Genomic DNA, 22170 nt, shown 5'->3' with positions numbered 1-22170 from the left:
AACGCTATTGGTTGCTTTGTTCCGTACGTTGCAGGACCACCTCTTTTGTCTCTTTCTTTGTTTTCAGTTTGACAGATTGTAGCTGTTGAATGTTTTTGTTTTTGAATGGGCTTCTGGTTTGATTCTTCTGAGCCCATTTTAGTAAAGCTTGTCTCAGCCTTTAACAACTCGAAGCTCATTCCACATTCAATTGAATCTTCCTTTTGCTCCGTTTCAGAAACAGAATATGATGTTTTTGAAACTGGTTTCACCTTCTGTTTCCAAGCCATTTGTGCTTTGTCTTTCTTGTCTACAGTTACAACGTTACCATACAAAAATGATTATTAGGTCTTCGACGGATAACCCATGTGATTTTGACCAAAATCCATTTTGGTTACCTTAAACTCAGTCAGCACATGTAGGATTTGGTGAACCGGAACAGACCATAGTGAGCCACTATAACAAAAGCAAACCGGTTGTTTAGATCGCAACATTTGCTGGTAGAACCGAAACCACGTGATGGTCCACCAAAAAGTATGCCTTTCGTGTTACTAGTTCTTTTTTTTTTTCATCTAAACTTTTATTAAAAGAACCCGGTCCAACTGGATCGAGCCCAACGTACATAAGCAAAAGCCCAAAGAACGGGCCAACTATACAAAAACTCTTTGGGCCTACAGCCCACAAGAGGAAACCCGTAGAGGAAAGCAAGCCAGCATGACCACCACGTGTCCGGATGCCGAACACCCAATGTACACGCGTCAAGAAGACGCTGAGCCCACTTCCACCGGCGAAAACGAAGCGGTAGGATGAACTCCACCGTCGGCGGAGCTTTAACGGAGAAGAACCGCCACGCTAGGCAGTCTTCGTTGATTCCTAGACGCTTTGCAGATCCACGGCTCGGAGAAGAATCAATCATCTTCAATCGATCAATCCACTATCTATTTTCCGAGATGCAACACGGTCATCTTTAATGATAGGAGAAAGCGCGAAGATGAAACTACCTCCGACGAGGAAGGAAAGTCAAAGGATCAGACAGAGGAATTGAAAGAGAGTCAATCGGAAGAAGAAGCCACAAGAGCCGTAGACTGAAACAGAACCGGGAAAACCCGGTGAAAAGCCGCCGTCAACACCGACGAGGTGTGACGCAGAGACCAAAGCCGGACGTCCATCACCAGAGATGAGTGCAAAGACGCCGGAGGCAAAGCCGGCAGACCACTAAAGGAAAAGTGCGACTCCGGAAGCAGGAACCGGTCGGATAAACCCGAATCCGGTTGAAAAGCGCCGGAAACCAACCGGCGATAACCAAAAAGCTTCATCACATCTCTTCTCCGTGAAAGATCGAAGTGAGAGAACGGAAAAGAGAGAGAAGCTTTTTTTTATTGCCTTTTTGAGAGCTTTCGTGTTACTAGTTCTTTGTTCATGTTAACTATTTTACTTAAATATATAAAAGTATAAAACTAGTTATTGCTTTTTGCATGCAATCAATACCACAAAATCAATAGTTTTTAAAAACTAATTTATTTGTCATATTTCTCCCCGGAAGTTTACCCACTAACCGTTACCTAACATACGTCTGTCTACGTCCCTTCAGCTTTTTCAAGTCTGTATTTATTTTTTCTTTGGTTTTTGGCACCGACAACGGTCCAAAGATGGATAAGGTCGGTCCAAAAGCAAATCGTTCGACAATACTCTGGACACATGGCTTTCTAGGTCGTTGCCGGTCCTATACGTACGTTGTATACTTGATTCGAGAAGTGTGATCCGACGACTCTCATTTCATCCGGTTTGTTTGGGATTGATATATAAACCGAAGGCCTTATAATACTAAAGAAAACGGCAACTATGAAAAAAAGGAGAAGCCTTTTACATTTATACCAAAAAAAAAAAGGAGAAGCCTCTAGTGTGTGATGTTTCAAAAAAAAAAAAAAAGGCTAGAGAATCATCGGTTTGTCATTTGCGTACATGTCGCAGCATACCAACATCATTTGTTAATTATAAGAATTTTTGCTTTCACCAAGTCTTTTTTTGTTTTTGTATTTTGTTGCAACATTTAAATATAACATCTGGATACTAATTACATCTAAATGTGTTCATTTTTATATTTTCTATTTGAATCTAAATATATTATCTAATATTAAATTGTTCATTTTATTTTATAATAGTATTTTAATGCTATAAATTTAAATAACTATCAAAATGATTTATGTAATTTAAATGACTTTTTTTTTGATCAACAATTTATTTAAATGACTTAATTATTAAAATTGAACAGAAAATTTAAATTTTATTTGTAAAAAAATATTATATTTAAATAATTATGAAAATTAATTTACGATTTTGGCGAAAAATCCGATTTTACCGTTTTAACAAAAAAATAATTATTTTATTGGTAAAAAAATGATCTTGCAATTTTAGTAGAAACAAAATTTTACTGTTTTAATAAAAAAATTCAATTTTACGATTTTGGCAAAGAAAAAACATTCAACTTTTAGTTTTGAGAAAAATTTAATTTTACAGATCTGATTAAAAAAACTTAATTTTATAGTTATAATATAATGGAAAACATAATTTGTGATTCTTGTCAACAGAAAAGATTTTACGGTTTTTGGAAAACATCAAATTTTACATTTTTGACGAAATACATAATTTTACGGTTTAAAATATATATTTAATATTAATTATTATTAATATAAATTTGTTATTTTTATATTGCATTGAATGATATTTTAATCTTTCTAAATTTTAAGATACAAATGTTGTATCTAAACTTTATATTTTTAGGTTTTTATATGTTTTGAAATTTTACATTTAGATACAACATTTAATATCATAAACAAACAGGCCTAAAAATGTTTGTTTACAGTTTTTCCTCTCCAGGAAATTTACAACTCAACTGTAAACGGAACATCGCAGAGATAAATTAGTGATTGGATTATTTGGAAATCGAAAAATGTACGTTCTTGAAAAAAATATTCGCAAATCTAGTTCGTTTCGTGATGTTAATTTGGTTGAAAGAGAAGGAAAAATCAAGAATAAATTAAAAGATTTTCGATCTTTCTAGGAACTGCTAGCTCAAGAGTAAAGACGGTTGGTCTTGTCTCATGTTTTTCTTTGTTCAGCAATTCGTCTTAATTGACTAATTCCACTTTTTGCAAAAATAAAATATCAAAAAGAAAAGAATCTTGTGATTATCCAGAAAAAGGTTGTAGAAGAAACAAGAAGCTGCCCTGTTTTAGGTTTCCAAATCAAAACTAGAAACTCTTAGAAACTTCTCACACACACATCTCATAAATCTTACAATAAAGTGAAGACCCATCTTTATAAACCCACCAAGTCTTGGATTTTTCCTTCAAATTCAGAACAAGAAAACAGAATCAAGGAGATTTATCTGCTTATAGAAATGGCTTTGGCTCGTTTGGCTTTGAGAAACCTTCAACAAAAGTTGTCTTCTACCTTCATGTGTCCAAGTGGTGAAAAATGTTTGGTCGGGAACCGACATAGCCAGAGTAAACTTAATAGATTCATGGCTAGTTCGAGTGGCGAACAAGAGGAAAAGAAGAGTACAGAAGTCAGTGTGTCTGAGAAGAAGTCCCCTAGACGGATTTTCCCCAGGAGACGTGGTCGGAAAAGTTTATGGCGTAACACCGACGATCATGACTATTTTGCACCCGCACTAAATGGTATGATAGTATTTATATTATCAATGAAATAATAAGAAACATGAGTTTTTAAACTAAAAGTAAACCATAAACTTTGAATATACAAACAAACACCGTAAAATAATGTGTTAAATTTAAATGTGAATTGTTGCTCAAAAAAAAAAATTTAAATGTGAAAATTTGGTTTCGGTATTTATCGTCTTTCTGGAAAAATTAAAATTTGTTTTGGATATTTCAGTGTGTTTTTAGTCTCTATTGAAAGAGCATAATTAATGGGGATGTTTATGATGTGATTCTTAACGGAATATAAGAAATCATTTCTTAACTTTTAACTAAAAAAACTAAGAACTGGCTCTAAAATATTTAAGAGCCGGCTAACTCATCTCTTAACTTTTAACTGAAAAAGCTAAGAACCGTCTCTTAAATATTTAAGAGCCGGTTCTTAGTTTTTTTAGTTAAAAATTAAGAGACGAATTTTATATTCCGCTAAGAAACCTATCATAGAAACCCCCATTTATCATGGTTGTTACATTTCTATCTTTTATTTTTGTCTATTTTCACATTAGTTGTAACGACTCAGGTGTAGCATATATTACTTCTATTTTTTAACAGAAAACTCTGCGTTATGCTATATGTGTTGCATTAGATCAGATGAATCTTGCGACTAATTGATTCCGCTGTAACGAAACAGGGTTCTTTCCTCCGAGTCTAGGAAATGCTCTAATGCAAGCAACGGAGAACATAAACAGGATCTTCGATAATTTCGACATTAGACCATCTCAACTAATGGGTCAAGTGAAGGAGCAAGACGACTGTTACAAGCTGAGGTACGAGGTTCCAGGGCTAACCAAAGATGACGTGAAGATCACGGTAGATAATGGAATCCTGATGATTAAAGGAGAACACAAGGCCGAGGAAGAAGAAGGATCACCTGAAGAAGACGAGCACTGGTCTTCAAGGAGTTATGGTTACTACAACACGAGCTTGTCTCTGCCTGATGATGCTAAGGTTGAGGAAATCAAGGCGGAACTCAAGAACGGTGTGCTTAATGTTGTGATTCCTAGGATGGAGAAGCCAAAGAAGGATGTTCAGGAGATTACTGTTGAGTAGAGTGACATGGTGTGGTCTATGTGATTTTGCTGTTTCGATGGAATAAGGAATAAATGACAGAATGTTGTATCCCTATATGTGTTTGTTGTGTGTGATTATAATAAACTATTTCTGATTTGGTAGACGAAGTTTTCAAAAGATAATGTAATCTATCTCCCAAGTGTATGAACAGTTGATCAAGAGGATATATGAAGGGTCATTTTGGTGTATATTATTCATAGGACGCCAATCAATTAAGAATTTAGTCAGGATTTGGGAGTTGTCTTTTTACCCTGTAAATAGATATTGAAGTTCTTCGTAGTGCGTGAGTGTTTGTATGACACACGCAACAACATATATTAATTATATATATTTCATAAATATCATAACTTTGTTAATGCTATGGTTATATTGTTGATTTTTTGGTTTGTTACGTATATGTCGCCAAATTTCTCATATATGAATACCACTAAAAGATGAGGACAAGTCATATCTAATAAGCAAGTAGAAACATTGGCTTCATGGCGGGTATGCACTACCGTAGCTTGTTTCCCAAGCTAAATAATTGCTATATATAAAAATTAAAGCAGTGTTCATATTTATTCATTGTAGCAAAACTCAAAAATCTGCCAAGAAAATGATTTATGGCAAAAGGTCAACATGTTACTTTGGTTATATTTTAACAAAAACCCTTTGAATTTTTTGTAAACCTAAAATCTTGACATGATTGCTTTATAGATGGGATTCTAGATGTCATTTTGGTTTAGAATCTCGATTTTCTTTAATAAATGCTTTAATCATCGAAAAAAAAAAACGCAAGCAAGATTTGAAAGAGGCTTGGGACGAGAAATTGATCATCTAAGTACGAAAGTCTACAAGTACGCGTCTCAGTTTGCTGATCCAAGGTCCTGCACAGAGAGGATTGGAAAAATGGATGCTTCCAATTACAAAGATTTGATGGGAAATAAAATATTGAAATGCTTGGGAATCTTGGTGAAGAGAGAGTTTGATTGGATATAAATAAATGGAAGTATTCGATCGAGCCATCTCAGCAACAGAATATCGTATCCTAAAATCTCTGGGAAAGCACCGTTCTATCTTGTAAAAAGCTCAAGTCGATTCTCTTGTCACGGCAGTTAGTTGAGATCATATGATGTTTGTCTAGACTAGACCCACCAAGCTACACGTATCATGGCCATGGAGATGCACATGCAGAACAGATGGTTACGTATTAACACTATTCTTTTTTTTTTTGATAAGTAGTATTAACACTATTCGGTAAAATAAATTATGTATAATAAAATAATGTAATGCTTCCACTTAGTTGAGTTGGTTGAAAAAGTAGTTTACCATTTCAATTAAAAGTTTGTTGGTTTTGAAAAACTGAGGGGGACATGAATTGTTCTCAGCACAAAAAAGTGGCGCAAAACTGCGTGTCATGACCAAATCTTCGACCAGCTAAAGGCCACCGGAAAAATATCATGATAAAGATTTGAGAAAATTACTAGAATGTATAATAAAAGTTGGTTTATTACTAGAGTGTTAAATATTTTTTTAAAATGATTAAAATGTTTGGACACCTATAGTAAATAACTCTAATGGCCTTTGGTTAGTTTTTTTAATTGAAATTACTTTTAAACATATAATCCACATCAGTAATTAAAATTACATATCACCACTACAATAGAAACCAAACCGTATCTTCTCCAACATAACTAAATCGAAGTTTAAAAAAAAAAACTAACTAAGAACATCGTTTTCTCGTCTCGAAGAAGAACCGTCGAAGAAGAACCGTCGAAGAAGGAACCGCGAGGATACTCCCACTCTCCGTCATCGACATTGTTTGTGTTAACTTCCTCTTTGTCGAAATAGCTCTCTGTCGTTGTACTCTGTTTTCTCTGTTATCATCGTGTCCGAAATCAGAATTCTGAACTCGTTTGTACGAAATCGTCTTCGCCGCCGTCTTCGCCGCATTCTTATCTTCGAGTTCATCTTTTCCGGTAAGATATCGCGACGTTATATATTGTGTTTTGTTGAGTTTGTGGGTCAGTTATGTATTATATTTCATCTTATTTATATTTTGTTGCGACTGAGATAGGGTTGTGTTGCGGCTCTGATTTTGTTTTGTTGGGCGTTTCGTTGCGTCTGAGTTAGGGTTTTGCTGCGGCTGAGTTATGGTTATGTTATGGCTGAGTTATATTTGTGTCGTGAATAACCTAATGTTATGTTATGACTGTGTTACTCTTATGATGCGGCTGAGTTACTGTTTTGTTGTGGCTGATTTTATTGTTGGGTTATATGATCAGATGGATGCTGCTGAAGTTAAATCAGGGGATTACCCACCAAGACTTTACCCTGAAGGGTCTTCTAACCTAGATGGTAAAGTTATTAATCAAAATTTCCATCCAGGGCATTTTCCCCACGTTAGAGAAACAATAGGACTTGATGTGTGGGAAGAACTGGTGAACTCTCCCATTGGAGTAGTTGCTAGGCTAGCTGAACGCGAAAGCATGTGGTCTGGTAGGACCGTGCACTATCTACTATGTAGACAGCTGCGAGTTATAAAGAAGGAGATATGGTGTCTCGTGGCAGATTAGGCTATCAGGTTTAGCTTGCTCGAGTTTGGTGAGATCACTGGGCTAAACACAGGTCCATTGCCAACCGAAAATTTTGATCCTGGTCAATACAACGAGTTTTGGGGGGAATTGAAGGCGCCGCTTGGGATGGGACCAAAGTTAGATGAACTGAAGGCAACATTAGCGTTCTGTCCGCTTTGGAGTTTTGAAAAGCGCAAGTGGTTGGGGTTGCTACTTCTTCAATCCATGGGAGTCTATTGTTTGCATCACAATTCAAGGGCACCCTTTCAAAGTGCAATAAGGGTATTCAATGAAGCCATGAGGTCGTATCCATGGGGTCGGACTGCATACGAAGTTCTAATTGACTATATTAAAACGTTGGCTCCAGATGGAGGTTCATACACAATAAGCGGCATGAAGGACGCGTTATTGATTTGGGCTTATGAATCCGTCACATGCTTCGGTGAGAGTTTTGGGAGAGTGATCAATAACGAAGACGTTCCGCTTTTGCGATGGGATAGAAAGCGTACACGTGCAAACTTTGATAAATTGTTGTCTGCCGAAATCGAAAAGCATGGCGAGGTAAGGTTTAACGCTTACTTAATTTATTTGATGGCTGAGTTCGGAGTTATTTAATGGCTGAGTTATGTGTTAAATTACGGCTGAATTATTTTAGTTGATGGCTGAGTTATGTGTTAAATCACGGCTGAATTATTTTAGTTGATGGCTGAGTTATGTGTTAAATCACGGCTGAATTATTTTAGTTGATGGCTGAGTTTTGTGTTAGTTTGGAGGCTGAGTTTTGTTATAACCTGGTGTTGCAGGTGCGTGTGAGGAGAATGGTTTTGAATGACTCAATTGAAGAGATGTTTCCTATTTGGCCAGGTGAAGATGACGACCCACAACTCGTTAGGTTGATAACAGACATACATTCAGGTAGATTTGTGAAAGGTTTGTGGGAAGTGCAAGGGAATGCAAAGGGGAAGGGGACTGCAAAGGGGAAGGGGAATGAGAAGAAGAGAATGAAGGGTATAGTTTCGTCAGAAGCTGAGCCACCCACTAAGAAGCATAAGAAAGTTAAGACACAAAATGAGTCTGAAGCTGATGCAGCGGGAAAGGGTTCTAGCGAGAAGGAAGGTAGCAAAGAGTTGGAGTTGGAGAACAAAGCGACTCTAACGACCATTGTGAGAACTCTGGATATTATTTCCAGAAAATTTGATCAGGTTGACTCACGGTTGGAAGCTTATTGGGTCAAAAATGGTTATTTCAAAATCAACGGCTATGATTATTTCTTATTCACAGATTTCTCGCAAAACACTCACTGAAGGAAAAATCGGAAGTGAACGAACGAGCGAATCCCGCACAAAAGCCACTCGCCGGAGAGCTGAACCATAACGCGAGTCAGCTCGCCGGCGAGCTCAACCATCACGTCGGTCAGCTCGCCGGCAAGCTGAACCGACATGTGGTTATACTCGCCCAGCGAGCTCAACCATCACGCCGGTCAGCTCGCCGGTGAGCTGAACCATCGTGTGGTTGCACTAGCCCGACAAGCTCTGCTAACGCTTTCATCGACTTGGACGATGCTTTGAGGCCATTGAGATCTTGGAAGGAGTTATGGGCCACACGTTTAACCACCAACGCCTAAATTTCTTCAGGTAATTCAAGAAGAGGGAAATATTCCATTTAGATAGAGAGAGAAATTGTGTAAAAAATAGAGAGTTGAACATATAATTGTTCGAGAAATGCCTTATTTATTCAGCCGTAATATAAATTCTTTCAATTAATCAGCCGTTTATTGACTTCGCGACGTTTTTTATTTTGGGCGGGAATTATAACAGTTGCGTTTGAAAACAGAAACCCAGCCGTAATGCAAATACATGAAAATCCCTACTCCAGCCGTAATATATATAAATGAAAACAAAAACCCAGCCGTAATTCAAATAAATGAAAATCCCTAATCCAGCCGTAATATATGTAAGTGAAAACAAAAACCCAGCCGTAATTTAAAAACATGAAAATCCATACAACACTTGCTTACATCGGACAAGTTTTCGCATTATGGCCACACGGTTTACATCGAGAACATGTGTTTTCTTTCCTAGGACGTTTGTTTTGAAGTGCAACTTCTAAAGCAGATTTCATCCTATTTTTCTTAGGTCTTCCTGGTTGTTGACGAATATACGGGGGCAAGCACGGTTGGTTTGCCACGATTTCTGGAATAGGTTGCGGTGAGTCAGCCGACATGATAGATTCAGCGTATGCGCTCACCAAATATTCACTGTTATAGTAAGGACTGCACAGGGATATACGACAAACATTGTTGTACTCCGCAACTGCGATTTCGTGTACACATGGTAATTTCTCGCGTTCGAAACGCCGTCATGTGCATTTTTGCTCTACCAAATTAACAACATTCAAAGACTCGCTAGAAGATCCATATTTAACTTCAGTGTGATGATCATCAATCTTTTGGACCGTCAATTCTCTGGCAGCAGTTACACGACTCTATTAGCAAACCATCTGGTCATCATAACCCGTATCGATTCTAATATTCGAACAATGTTTAGACCTCTAGCATGCGACAATACTCTGTTCATTGATTCCGCTATGTTTGTAGTCATCAAATTGTATCTCTCGCCCGAGAAATGAACACGCGTCCACAGGCGGACATCAGCTCTTTGGAGGTAGCCGTGGAGTGCAGGATGAATCGCTTCAATCTCCTCGAAAATCACAGTAAAGTCAGACATCCTAAAACATCTCGCCGCTTTCTTCACCAGACGGAATGCTTCTTTTCCTTTGTACCGTCCCAATATGTTCTTATATAAATGGTAGGTGCATATTCCCCGAGCAGCCAACGGATACACATTTCTAATTGCTTTCCCTATCGAGTTATGTATGTCCGAGATTATCGCAAGACCCTTGTCGTCAGGAATCAGAAGTTTTAGTTGCGTAGAAAACCAATGCCACGAATCATCATTTTCTGTGTCAACCACTGCGAAGGCTATTGGAAAAATCTGGAAGTTACCGTCCTGAGCTAGTACTGTGAGTAGCGTTCCTTTGTATTTACCATTGAGAAACGTACCGTCGACTACAAAAATTTTGCGCATGAAAGGAAACCCATTAATGCTCGCACCAAAGGCAAGAAACACATACATGAATCTTCCAAGCTCATCGATTTGAAGACGCGTAACTGTACTCGGATTTTCCCTTCTTATCATGTATAAGTAAGAAGGCAAGCTTTCAAACCCACACACAGGTGTTCCCTCATCGATTTCACTTGCAAATTTCAGCGACCGGTGTGATTTCCAATAATCCATCTGTTCACATGAAAAAACGATCCTCATTACTCAGCCGCATCAAATAATTAAGACAGCCATAACGTACTGAATAACTCAACCCTATTTTACTATAACTCGGCCGCATCTAAATATATAGTAACCCAGCCGAATTGTATGATTATGTCAGCCTGTACATTTGACATTACTCAGCAGTATCGTTAAAATAACTTAGCCACAACAAAGTAATTACCTTTATACCAAACTGCTTAGTGATAGCTATTCTGACGCTCGTAGGGCGAACGGCTGGACCAACGTCGCCGAGAAAGTTCTTGTACAACATACCTAAAATATCTGGTTTTGCTTGTCGAGATCGATTAGAACGCTCTGTGCAGGAACATGTATGCTTCGAATCGTAAATACGAACATAAAACGCCTTGGATTCTCCTTGGGTAGAAGCACAAACTCTCCAGAGACATCCATCAACCCAACACTTAACAACGTATGATGTCGGGGTTGATGTTTCTACATCAAAATCAAATTTATACCTCACTGTAAGAAGTTTCAGTCGTCTCTCCAAATCGTCTTTACTATCGTATCGTTGACCTACCGTAATGTCTATCGACGACATCTCCAAACTTAAAACCTCCAAATTCTCTTTAGATCCGCTCATTGAGAAGTTCTGATATCTCTTCTTGTGAGGTAGCGTTGGTGAATCTTCGTCATCTGTAGGAGACTCACCGTATGAGCTGAAGTTATCATCTTCAGATGACGCACCGTCTGAATCGTCGAACATATCAAATCGGCTTTCAAATTCATCATCTTCTTCGGTTTCTTCGTTTTCTTCGCCTATTTCATCTTCTCCGACTACATCATGTTTTTCTCCTTCGACATTACTAGAGCAGTCATTCTCATTGTCCTCTTGTTCCTTCTCCAAACTGCAACCATCGTAACTCCCACTGTAATTTTCGTCTCTGGATTCAACTACTGAAGCTTCTGCTTCTGCTTCTGAGCTAAAGCTCAAAAATGTTTTACTCTTCTCTCTTGCTATGTTCTCCGTAACTCCACACAGAGACGTAGTTGTTCGATTTTCTTCAGGCTTAGAAAACATTGCAATTGTCGAGTATTGTACACGTAAACTGGTGGAGTGTCGTGCGCCATCGTTTTCAATGCTTTATTCGAGAACACGTAGCTAAGCTGAATATGATCCTTCAAATCATTCAATCCGTAATCATCGTGAACAGACTTTGCAAAATCTTCATGTGTTGTTTTCTCATCTAAATGAAGAACTTTACACCCTCTACTGTCGATGTTGAATACATATTTGTTTTTCTTAATCCAGTCACCGGAAACAATAATTACCGGATCCATAACCAACTGAGAAAGATGAAGATGATAGATAACTAAGATGAAGAAGAACATGAATAGTCTCATAAAGCAAGTTATAAATTTTGTTCGTTAGTGATGACATGGCAAAGAGTTTGTTGACATGGCGGATTCCGAGTCTGTATCTTGGATTTTTTCACAAAACTCAGCCAAAAAGTTAACATTACCTTAGCCTTTAAGTAACAATAACTCGGCTATCACATATTTAATTAACCCAGCCATGTCGTATTTAATAACACTCCAACAAAATATTTTAGTCATTATGAAATTAAAACTCAGTCGTAATTGAAGAGAACCCTTTTTACAAAAATCAGCCGTAATTAAAAGACAACAACCCAACCATAATGTAAAATATAAACCAGCCGTAATAATGTCAGGGCAAAGAACATAAAAACAGAAAATATTTTGATAGAATACATCTTCACCACTCCTTTGTGTCCATAATCACGCTCATCGGTTCAAACTCACGGAAGAAGAGCCCCAACTCTTTGATCCAGAAACATCGGTTACACATTTTGTCACCCTTACTGTTTTCAATGTACCACAAGACCCAATCTCGCTCCATAACAGGAACACATTGGCAACTATAAAACGAAGGAACAATGGTTGAAATGAACTCGTCCCTCTTTGCCAGAAACTCGTCACTGTGCGACAAACCCCATGCCCATTTTAGAGATCGAACTAGTTTCCCGATCCTGACAACTGATTCCCTCGTAAAACGAGCAAAATACTCCTCATCACCCCCAAAATATTTTTCTAGTCATTGCGTATGTATACACAGCACGCTCATATCCTTCATCTGCTGCAAGCTTCATGAAAGCAAGTTCTTCTTCCTGAAGTTTAAATGTGAAGAAAAACTGTACACCCTTCATATAAAGTGTGCTTGGATTTCTCTCTGCGTAGCAAGTTTTAAACAACTCAGGAGACATATTGAGTCTCCTGGGAACAGATAACACATCGTAAAAATGGTTTACCTTGCTCCGCTCTGCTAACGCCTTCATCGTCTTGCACGATGCTCTTAGGCCATAGAGATCTTTGAAGGAGTTACCGGCCACATGTTCAACCACTAATGCATGAATCTCTTCAGGCAATTCAAGTATCGGGAAATAATCCATTAATGTAATGTTCCTATAACTAAGCAATGATATTTGACATAACTCAACTATGTTGGTTAATATAACATCGACGCCTTCGTAGAGATCGAGACGGTAATACTTTATTACTTAACTCATAATATAACTCAGCCATTAATATTAACATAACTCAGCCGTTAATATTTTGGTTTTTATCATGGCCAATCGAGATTTAGGATTGATACTTTGGGACGGCTGAGTGTGAAAAATACGGCTCAGAACTAATATCGAGCCTTTTATAACATCGAGACGATACTTTAGTATTTAAAAACTGATTTAACATTCACTGTAATCCTTTTTATAATATTAATCGCCTTATAATAATGGGACGTTTCGTCTTTCTTGATTTGACGGCTCAGAACTAATATCGAGGCCATTTATAACATGGAGACGATAATCACGAGGAGTTTAAAAAGTTAAATAATGCAGAAATTAACGATAACTCAGTCGTAATACGAAAACATTAAAATCCATACCTCAGCTGTTATACTAATCAAGAAAACCCAATATAATCGTAACATGTTTATACAACTCAGTCGTAATGTAAAACATTAAAACCCAAAACCCAGCCGTAATACAAAACATTAAAAGCCAATTCTTTTCATAGTCTCTCTTGCTCTGTCATTCCGATTCATTTCGTCATCCTTGTTCTCCGTAAACTGGTGGAGTGTCATTCGTTGAATACATATCTGTTGTTGCGAATTCAATCTGTTGTTCTCAATTCATTCAATCTGTAATCATCGAGTACAGACTTTGCGAATTCTTCATGTTTTGTTTTCTCATTTAAATGCAGAACTCTACACTCTCTACTGTCGGCGTTGAATACATATATGTTTTTCTTAATCCAGTTACCATAAACAATAATTACCGGATCCATAAGATCTCGGAGAAAGATGAATAATAAGATGAAGAAGATAGATATATAGATAGATAAAGAAGATGAAGAAAAAAAATGAACAGACAGACAAACGTAGTTGTAAAGTAGTTCGTTAGCAATGACATGGCAAATCCGAGTTGATGACATGGCGGATGACATAGAAAATCGGTTAATCAGCCGACATACAAATATATAACCCAGCCTCCGTAAATCAGCCGTAATTAATCTTTTGATCCTTAATCAGCTGTAATTAGGATGAAAAACGATAAATCAACCGTATCGTCACATAGATCAGCCGTCAAACGAATGATATTCTAGTAATTAATCTTTCGCTAATAAGTCAGCCGTAACCGAGCTGAGTTTACTGTTAATCCATCCTATTACGGCCGACTAATCATAAACTCATCCGTAACATCATCACATTAGTCAGCCGTAAATTATATAACTCAGCCAGTCGATATTCATTAACTCAGCCGGAGAAACATAACTCAGCCGTCTCTTAGTTACAACTCAGGCAAATTTTCCAGAAAACAAACCGCCGATGTATAAGTCAGCCGTAACCTTTGTCTGTAAGTCAGCCTTTATCTCATAAATCAGCCATATTTTTGTAATTCAGCCGTACCGTCCGGCTGACATATGTTCTTAAGTCCGCCTTTTCCTATTAACTCAGCCGCGTTTGTTTATTCAGCCGACATGTAGATATAAATCAGCTGTAACGACGTATGTAGCGAATTATGGCTGGCTTAATGAAAACACGGAACATAATTCCTACGTGGCGCCGGGTTTTTGCTTATGTGGCAGCGAAAAGTAATGGCATTGCTGTAAATATGTTTTTTCTCATAACTTAAAAAAGGGCACGCTTGGTATTTAAAAAATGCCACTAATAAAAAAAGATCTGTATGGTTTTAGTCAATTGTCCTAAAATATTGTATATTTGAGTAAACTTCCCTAAAGATTTCTCGAAACCACACATAACATAAAAAGAAGGTTTTCAAGTACTGATAAAGCATAGCAAGTTTAAGTTAGACAAAATTTTAAAGAGAAAGCGCATATACTTGCTGACTAAGGTGGGGGATTTGGCTTTGGGCTTGATCACTAGGAGCATCTTCTTCTTCTTCTTCTTCTTCTTCTTCTTCTTCTTCTTCTTCTTCTTTTGAAATTGATCGGAGCTGCTTAGTTGTGCTGTGTCGGGCCCAAAAAACAATCCAACATAAGTGAGCAAGCAACAATCCAACATTGGAGAGATGGTGACATGAATGTAATACCTTGATGACGACGACTTAGGCATGGTGGTGTTGGTTGTGGTAGCATGAGACCTCTCATCCCTCTCCTTCCTCATTCTCTGTTATAACAATATAAGATGAAACCAAAATCAACCAAAATAAAAAAAGCCTAGATATGACATAAACTTATCAATTGCGATTTGCAAAGGAATATTATATGGGAAGAAAGTAAAATAACCTTCAACTTAGCAGCATCAATAGGGCGCCGGAAACACCAATAACCAATAGCATAAATCCTGGGCCTACGCACATTCATCAAACTCCGCCTATCGGTAGCATAAAATCTATCTTGTGGCGTCAGTAGGGGCATTGCAACACTTTTGTGAGAGGGGTTGCTGGAAACCTAGCTACATTATATATGCAAGCAACTTGGGCCAAAAGCAACTTTTATAAGCTACGATTATTAAAAAAAACAAAAAGCAAGTTCTGTCTCAGGCCCATTTACCAAGGTTCGATCTTTTTCTCCTCGCTTGAGTTGCTGCTACGGTGAAGCAAATTCAGTCCTACATCCCTAATCACTCGAATTCTTATTCGAAGTTGGGGGAAGACTCCAGCAATCAGAATGGTGACCGAGGAAGTATACTCGATCAACGCCAAGAACTCCTCATGATTTTGACCGTGAGTATCTCAGCAACCAGCTCTCTTCGATCCTTCTGGCCTTCTGACCAAAGGTCAGTGATGAAATCTCTGTGGTTCATATTGATCAAATGGTGAATGAACAAAGTCAGTCTTGTTTGGAGAAACAAAACCATGTGTTTGCAAGGTTCATATTCTGATGATTTAGTCCCCCTACTCAAAGCAAGGATCTTCAAGAAGAATACTACAACAACTCAGACAATGCAGTTGGGGAAATGCCAATAAATGCTCGAACTATTACTCGAGAGGTAACTCTCTTATTTGCCTCCAACTCTTGCAACTCCTTTTCTCCATTAGCAGGTGAAAAATCTGCTCATGTCCAATTTTCGACTATGGAAGAAATTCCATCAACCATTATCGTCTCTGACAGCCTACAAGTTTCATTTGACGATCGCTTAATAATATATATGTTCCCTACCGTCGAAACACCCGACAACCAGCAGCATGATCACATGACACCATGAGCTATGATCATGCGACTTGATTTGTGGCAAATGACAACTCTTTGACTAGCTTTGGCTTCACAAGAGGAGGGAGACCTATCAAACCAGCACAAAAATTCCAAGATATGGAATGGCATTTGCTGAGAGAAAAACGAAACGGTCGTGGAAATCGCCCACTAAACTAGTTATGCTATATCATTATCTTGTTGTTCTAGACTTAATGCTCATTAAATCTCTTGTTAGGCAACAGAACCACTAGCTAGCAATGTCCTTGCTCATAACACTTTCTCAAACTCTATGGTTTTTTCAAAACCATGCTTTCTATTTTGTTATGTTTTTAATTTGAATTCTCTTTTTAAAAAAAAAGAAAGAAAAGCAAGCTTTATAATCTTCAACCCCTGGTCCGGTCCTCACACTATTAATGGAGGTGTGAACTGGTCCGTCCGGCTCCCATTTGGGCCGTCCCCACAAGACCACTATTTTCTAGGCCATAACTGATAGGTTTATATTAGACAGTGGTCAAAAAATGTTCAAGCCTAATAAAGATCATGATCAAATGTGCAGGTTCATGAACACCCAATTAATTTATGATCTTTTTTGCTATATCCGAGATATTATATTTTTCCGCTAAATCATAGATCTAAGTATTCCCGCAAAAACTATATGTTTTACACTAAAACCATAAAAATGTATTTTTCCATCAAAGTGGTGAATTTATGTTTTACACTAAAACTCGTAAAAATGTGTTTTCCCGTCAAATTTTTAAAATTATGTTTTCCGACATAATCTTAAAACTATGTTTTTTGTCAAACCCACAACATTACGTTTTTCACTAAACCGTGAATTTGCATTTACCCACTTCCCGTTTTCCGGCAAATCAGTAAATTCATGTTTTCCTGGCAAAATGTGAAACTGTTTTTTCTCAGGCGATGAAAAAGCAGAGGCTTAGTCCTCCCGCCTCGATTAACTCGAACCAACCGGCAGTCATAGATGCCAGGTCTGGAGTTATAATAAACGACTCTGTCTGTGTATCTTTCGTTAGTGTTGAATATGAAATTGCGAAGTGACTCCTCTGTATATCTTTCAATAATGTAGTAAGATATTAAGGAAATTGTATTATATATATATATATATATATACACTCCCACCGTATATATATATATATATACTCCCACCGTTTTTCTATATAAGTCGTTTTAGAGAAATTTTTATGTCTCAAATTATATGACCTTTTCGGTTTTCTATGTAAAATTTATTAACACTTAATGTTATTTGACCAATGATAATATACCTTCTATTTTATTATTGGTTGATTTGTGGTTAGGTAAATTATTAATGATGTTTTTGTTTAGAAAATATAAAAAATTAATGATTTCTTAATCTATGTGCACAATTCTAAAACGGACAAAACTTAGGTTCACCCCCTATAGTGAACTCTCAAATTCACCTTATTATTAACACCAATCAAATTGCCATGTAAGTTTAGTAAATAAGGTAAGAAGTAAAACTAACAAAAAAAATGAAAATAACAAAAAAAAAAGACCTCGCCGTTGGAAAAGGATTAGAACGTGATCTCAATCTGCTTCTTCTTCTTTGTCGCCCAATTTCGGTTTCACCTTCTTCAAACCAAACCAAGCCATATCTGACGGTGATGACAACAATCTGCAACGACTTTTGAGTAGCTAAGCTTCTTCTTAAAGCAGCTTGCCTCCCACAACAAGTTTCATTTGCGTGACTAAGATCATCAATGGTGTGCAAGTTAAAAGCGATTATTGTGTAAAAATTGTGTCTTTTAAGCGGTGGTTTAGAATTGGCTTAGAATTGGTTTGTTAGGGTTCCCCTGTTTCAGTCAGAGGTCAAAGGGTTCTATCTTTTCCATAGGAGAATGGCTTGTTTTCACGTTTCATTGAGATCTTAGTGCCCCGACAGTATTTGTCTCTTGATTCTACCAGATGATGAAGCACAAGTTTTAAAATTTTTGTTTATAGAGATTGTTGATCAAAGGGTCTACCTTCCCCATTGGAGAATGACTTGTTTTCGAAATTTCATTGAGATCTTATTGTACGACAGTACTTGTTCCTTGATTCCACCAGATGATGAAGCACAAGTGTTTTTTTGTGTGTGTGTTTGTGTGTAGGCATCTGACTGACCAGTTGAGGAAAATTCAGATAGTGAACGATACCAATAAGGTCAGTGGCAACTTTGACTTAGGACTTATTGCTTTGTTCTTGTTTGTATTTGATCTCTGTTTACCATTTTTGAAGGATTTTGTTGTCGAGGCACTGAGATCAATTGCGGAGATACTAACCTATGGCGATCACCATGATCCCTCATTCTTTGAGTCAGTCTTTTCAGTCAACCCTCTTAGTTTCCTATTGTGGCATATGCTCATATTTCGAAAATAGCTGCAGGTTTTTTTGGATAAGCAAGTCATGGGAGAGTTTATACGTATTTTGAGGGTTAGCAAAACAGTAACAGTTTCTGTTCAGTTGTTGCAAATCATAGGTATTATGATCCAAAACCTCAAAACAGTAACAGTTTCTGTTCTGTCTTTGAGAATCTTTATGATTAGAGTCAGTTGATGATCTTCTTTTGAAACTCCTTGCAGACTACTTGTTTAGTAACAAATATGTAAACTATTTGTTGTCATCGCCGTCAGACATGGCTTGATTTGGTTTGAAGAAGGTGAAACCGAAATTGGGCGCCGAAGAAGAAGAAGCCGATGGAGATCACATTCTAATCCTTTTCTAACGGCGACGTCTTTTTTTTTTTCAATTTTAGCTATTTTCCTTTTTTTGTTAGTTTTAATTTTTTCCTTATTTACTAATCCTCAATTTAATTGCTGTTAATAATAGGGGTGAATTTGAGAGTTCACCACAGGGGTTGAACCTAAGTTTGTCCTTCTAAAACGACTTATATTAAAAACCAGAGGGAGTATCTATTTATATATAATAGTGTTTTGCTCTCTCCTGGTGAAGCCACCTAGGATTCCAGGTCAGAAAATCGAGCTTTCTAGATGCAACACGTGTCCCATCTCACAATGCGCTGCGTTTCATTTACGATTGTTCTTAATATCTGTAGGTTTCATGTTTGGGCTTTCTGTTTACTCAGAAATTTGAGCCCAAAAGCGACCAAACCCTTATCGTCTTCCTCGACTTGACTGCAAATTTTAGAGTTCATCCTCTTCTTCAATCTCCGACAACACGTTATATACAATAGTGTTTTGCTCCCTCCTGGTGAAGCCACCTAGGATTCCAGGTCAGAAAATCGAGCTTTCTAGATGCAACACGTGTCCCATCTCACAATTCGATGCGTTTCATTTACGATTGTTCTTAATATCTCTAGGTTTCATGTTTAGGCTTTCTGTTTACTCAGAAATTTAAGCCCAAAAGCGACCAAACCCTTATCGTCTTCCTCGACTTGATGGCAAATTTTAGAGTTCATCCTCTTCTTCAATCTCCGACAACACGTAAAATAACATGTAACCCTGTTCTAATCCTCCGTTAACACGTAACCCTAATCTGTTTGGCTCATCAACATCTTCTCCAACCTCCAACCGACGTTGCAAGCGGAGCAAGCGGTAGAGAGCAACGGAGCAAGAGGCGAGAGCGACGGAGCAAGCTGCGAGAGAGACGGGGCAAACGGCGAGAGCGACGGAGCAAGCGGCGAGAGCGACGGAGCAAGTGACGGGCAGATCAAGATGGATAGCCATGGAACAAGAAACAGAGAGTGTGAAGAGAGAGATATCAAAAGAAATTGCTACAGTTCAAGCTCTCACATGGGAGGTGGATAGGCTCTCACACATGGTGAATTTATAAGAGCTGCAATCTTTTTTTATTTGTTTTTGTATGAAAAAGGGAATGAAGGATTAGTTTAAGTTGTTTTCTTTTTGCAAAAATTAGGCTCGTACTTTCGAAGTTTTTGTAAATGGAGATATGGAGGTTGCGGTGGAAGAGGCTGACATGACTGCATCGCTTCTCATGAGGTTGTTGCTCAAATTCAATGGCATCAAAGCAGAAGGGAAATCTAGAGTACAATGATAACGCAGAGGTTAATGTTTCATCTCATGCATTCTTCATTTGTCTGCATCAACTATGTTTACACAATAAGAATGTCAACAACAATGGTAAATGACATGAATCAGGTAGTTATGACTAATGAGTTCTGAGGCTTTCGATGAGTTGCAATGATATGATCAGTGACTTTGGTAGATATACATTGAGATTATGTTAAGTGATCATTTGTTTGTATGAATTAGTGGAATGGGGACCAAAGGATCCAAATCTATCAGCTAAAAACTTGCATGTGTTTCCCTATCTCTATATATAGATATGAATTGTCAAGGATTAACCTCAACTTTAAGATTGTTCTTAATTTATTTTCTCTTAAGTGACTGGAGAAGTATGAGGACTACTTGAAGCTCAGATCAAGAGTTGAGATCCTACCACATTCACAACAGCAAATGATTACTTCAAAAATTTAGTAATCAGTTTTGGACATAAAAAACATAGCTTGCAGTTTTACTTATGCGTTCAAGTGGTGTGCATAAGACCATTCATGAAGGCATTAACCTTAGAGGTGACAATGTATATTAATTGCTAAGGTATTGGTTCTCATTGTATATAATTGCTACTGTTTTTTATTTTCTTAAATATGTGTCCCTTGCATGTACACCATAGGCATAGTACCAAGTTATGTGTATACATCTAGAAAGTCCTCTTCTGCAGCTGGGTTGATTGCAACTGTTGATAAAGAACCTGAAATTGGTGAATTTTGCAATGATAAATGGTTCCTTGCAATGAAAAACTTACAAGTAACCAGAATTTCTGACTAATGTCATCTTACTCTTTAACAGGCTGGTGCTCTAATGTTTGCTGATTATGGAATATGTTGCGTTCACGTGTTTGACGATATGGATATCAAAAATCAGGTTAGTGATCATCAGTTTCTTATTAGTACAGAGGATGAGTTTTCCTGGACTGTGCTTCTTTGAGATTTATGTTAGATTTGGGGACAAAGGTTGCTATTCGATAAGCCATGGAGCAGCAAACAATAATCACTACGAAAGCTTGTATACAAGCAACTTTCTAGCTCACTTGATTACAAAAAATGTACTCAGCTAGATATTTATGTGCTCTTAATTGATCACAGGAGAAAGAATAGATGGAGATGCTTGTGTTCCAACTTCTCACCAACACAGCTTTTGCGAGACAAATAAAAAACACATGTTCTATAAGACATAGGGGGCCAGTCTCAACGGACATTCTTGAAGCTTCGCTATCACCTCTGGAAAGATTCTTAAACAGAGACTAGACATGTTGCTTATGCATGTCTGAATCTGGAAACTCAGCTAGACGCAACGCATCAGCAACACGGGCGATCAATGTCATCTTCACCATCCTGGCTTATTCCTTCTTCATTAACAAACTCACTGAAATTATCATAAAGTGATCAAGTGTCTTTGAATTCAAGTGCTTCGGACAGAAGTAAATATCTCCACTTTCCAAAGAATTATATGAATCTAAATGTAGGGGAGGCAACTGAGCTACGGATTCATACTCCGTTGTTTGAGAACGTATGGAGTGTTTGTTATATTTCTGTTTTGTCCACAAATAGTTTGTTCTATTGTAATTAAATTTTAATTATTTTATACAATTTTTATTTTTTGAAAATAAACTTTCTATTGAATACTAGAATTTTTACAAGAAAAATGACACAGCCATAGAATAAAAATGAAAAGATAACCAAAGTGGTAGAGAATGTGCACCAAGTTTAAAAGCGAACATAAGAGGAGAAAAACTCTATGGAATTTATGTCCAAGTATTTTATTCAAC

At 37.4% G+C, this 22170-nt stretch overlaps 3 protein-coding genes and 1 long non-coding RNA gene across 9 annotated transcripts; 3 read left to right on the top strand and 1 right to left on the bottom strand.

Annotated features, from left to right (window-relative positions):
- The first annotated feature begins 3048 nt into the window (after positions 1-3048).
- LOC106404842 (26.5 kDa heat shock protein, mitochondrial) lies at positions 3049-4957 on the top strand. Its single transcript, XM_013845503.3, has 2 exons — positions 3049-3659; positions 4330-4957. Exons 1-2 carry the CDS (start codon positions 3380-3382, stop codon positions 4746-4748), a joined length of 699 nt encoding a protein of 232 aa, XP_013700957.2. The 5' UTR covers positions 3049-3379; the 3' UTR covers positions 4749-4957.
- A 2076-nt stretch (positions 4958-7033) lies between these two features.
- LOC125588323 lies at positions 7034-8819 on the top strand. The gene is made up of 4 exons (XM_048759615.1): positions 7034-7247; positions 7377-7885; positions 8128-8537; positions 8606-8819. Exons 1-4 carry the CDS (start codon positions 7034-7036, stop codon positions 8817-8819), a joined length of 1347 nt encoding a protein of 448 aa, XP_048615572.1.
- Positions 8820-9798: 979 nt separating this feature from the next.
- On the bottom strand, positions 9799-11374 carry LOC125588322. Its single transcript, XM_048759614.1, has 2 exons — positions 10832-11374; positions 9799-10620 (listed from the first exon to the last, which is right to left on the bottom strand). The coding sequence occupies exons 1-2, from the start codon at positions 11372-11374 to the stop codon at positions 9799-9801; spliced, it is 1365 nt and encodes a 454-aa protein (XP_048615571.1).
- Positions 11375-17731: 6357 nt separating this feature from the next.
- LOC106404517 lies at positions 17732-22008 on the top strand. 6 transcript variants are annotated; one of them, XR_002659248.2, is made up of 10 exons: positions 17732-18086; positions 18474-18525; positions 18601-18677; positions 18748-18841; positions 18945-19330; positions 19418-19594; positions 19682-20142; positions 20239-20939; positions 21192-21266; positions 21488-22008. It is a non-coding gene; the product is annotated as an uncharacterized LOC106404517 (long non-coding RNA). The 6 variants fall into 6 exon arrangements; XR_002659247.2 differs by having other exon boundaries at positions 19418-20142; XR_007324876.1 differs by having other exon boundaries at positions 18945-19594.
- Positions 22009-22170: the final 162 nt, after the last annotated feature.

Source organism: Brassica napus, chromosome C6 (assembly GCF_020379485.1).
Source record: "Brassica napus cultivar Da-Ae chromosome C6, Da-Ae, whole genome shotgun sequence".
Classification (NCBI taxonomy): Eukaryota; Viridiplantae; Streptophyta; class Magnoliopsida; order Brassicales; family Brassicaceae; genus Brassica; species Brassica napus.
Note: the sequence above shows the minus strand (reverse complement) of the source record. Positions and strands in the feature narration are given on the sequence as shown.

What these genes read in the sequence shown, in the direction of transcription:
- LOC106404842 (XM_013845503.3), top strand. Translation starts at nt 3,380, where the DNA reads ATGGCTTTGGCTCGTTTGGCTTTGAGAAACCTTCAACAAAAGTTGTCT. An exon ending in TTTTGCACCCGCACTAAATG is followed by an intron (nt 3,660 to 4,329) that starts GTATGATAGTAT and finishes GTAACGAAACAG; the next exon opens with GGTTCTTTCCTCCGAGTCTA.
- LOC125588323 (XM_048759615.1), top strand. Translation starts at nt 7,034, where the DNA reads ATGGATGCTGCTGAAGTTAAATCAGGGGATTACCCACCAAGACTTTAC. An exon ending in ACGCGAAAGCATGTGGTCTG is followed by an intron (nt 7,248 to 7,376) that starts GTAGGACCGTGC and finishes GGCTAAACACAG; the next exon opens with GTCCATTGCCAACCGAAAAT. An exon ending in TTTGATCAGGTTGACTCACG is followed by an intron (nt 8,538 to 8,605) that starts GTTGGAAGCTTA and finishes TCTTATTCACAG; the next exon opens with ATTTCTCGCAAAACACTCAC.
- LOC125588322 (XM_048759614.1), bottom strand. Translation starts at nt 11,374, where the DNA reads ATGTTCGACGATTCAGACGGTGCGTCATCTGAAGATGATAACTTCAGC. An exon ending in CTAAGCAGTTTGGTATAAAG is followed by an intron (nt 10,621 to 10,831) that starts GTAATTACTTTG and finishes TCATGTGAACAG; the next exon opens with ATGGATTATTGGAAATCACA.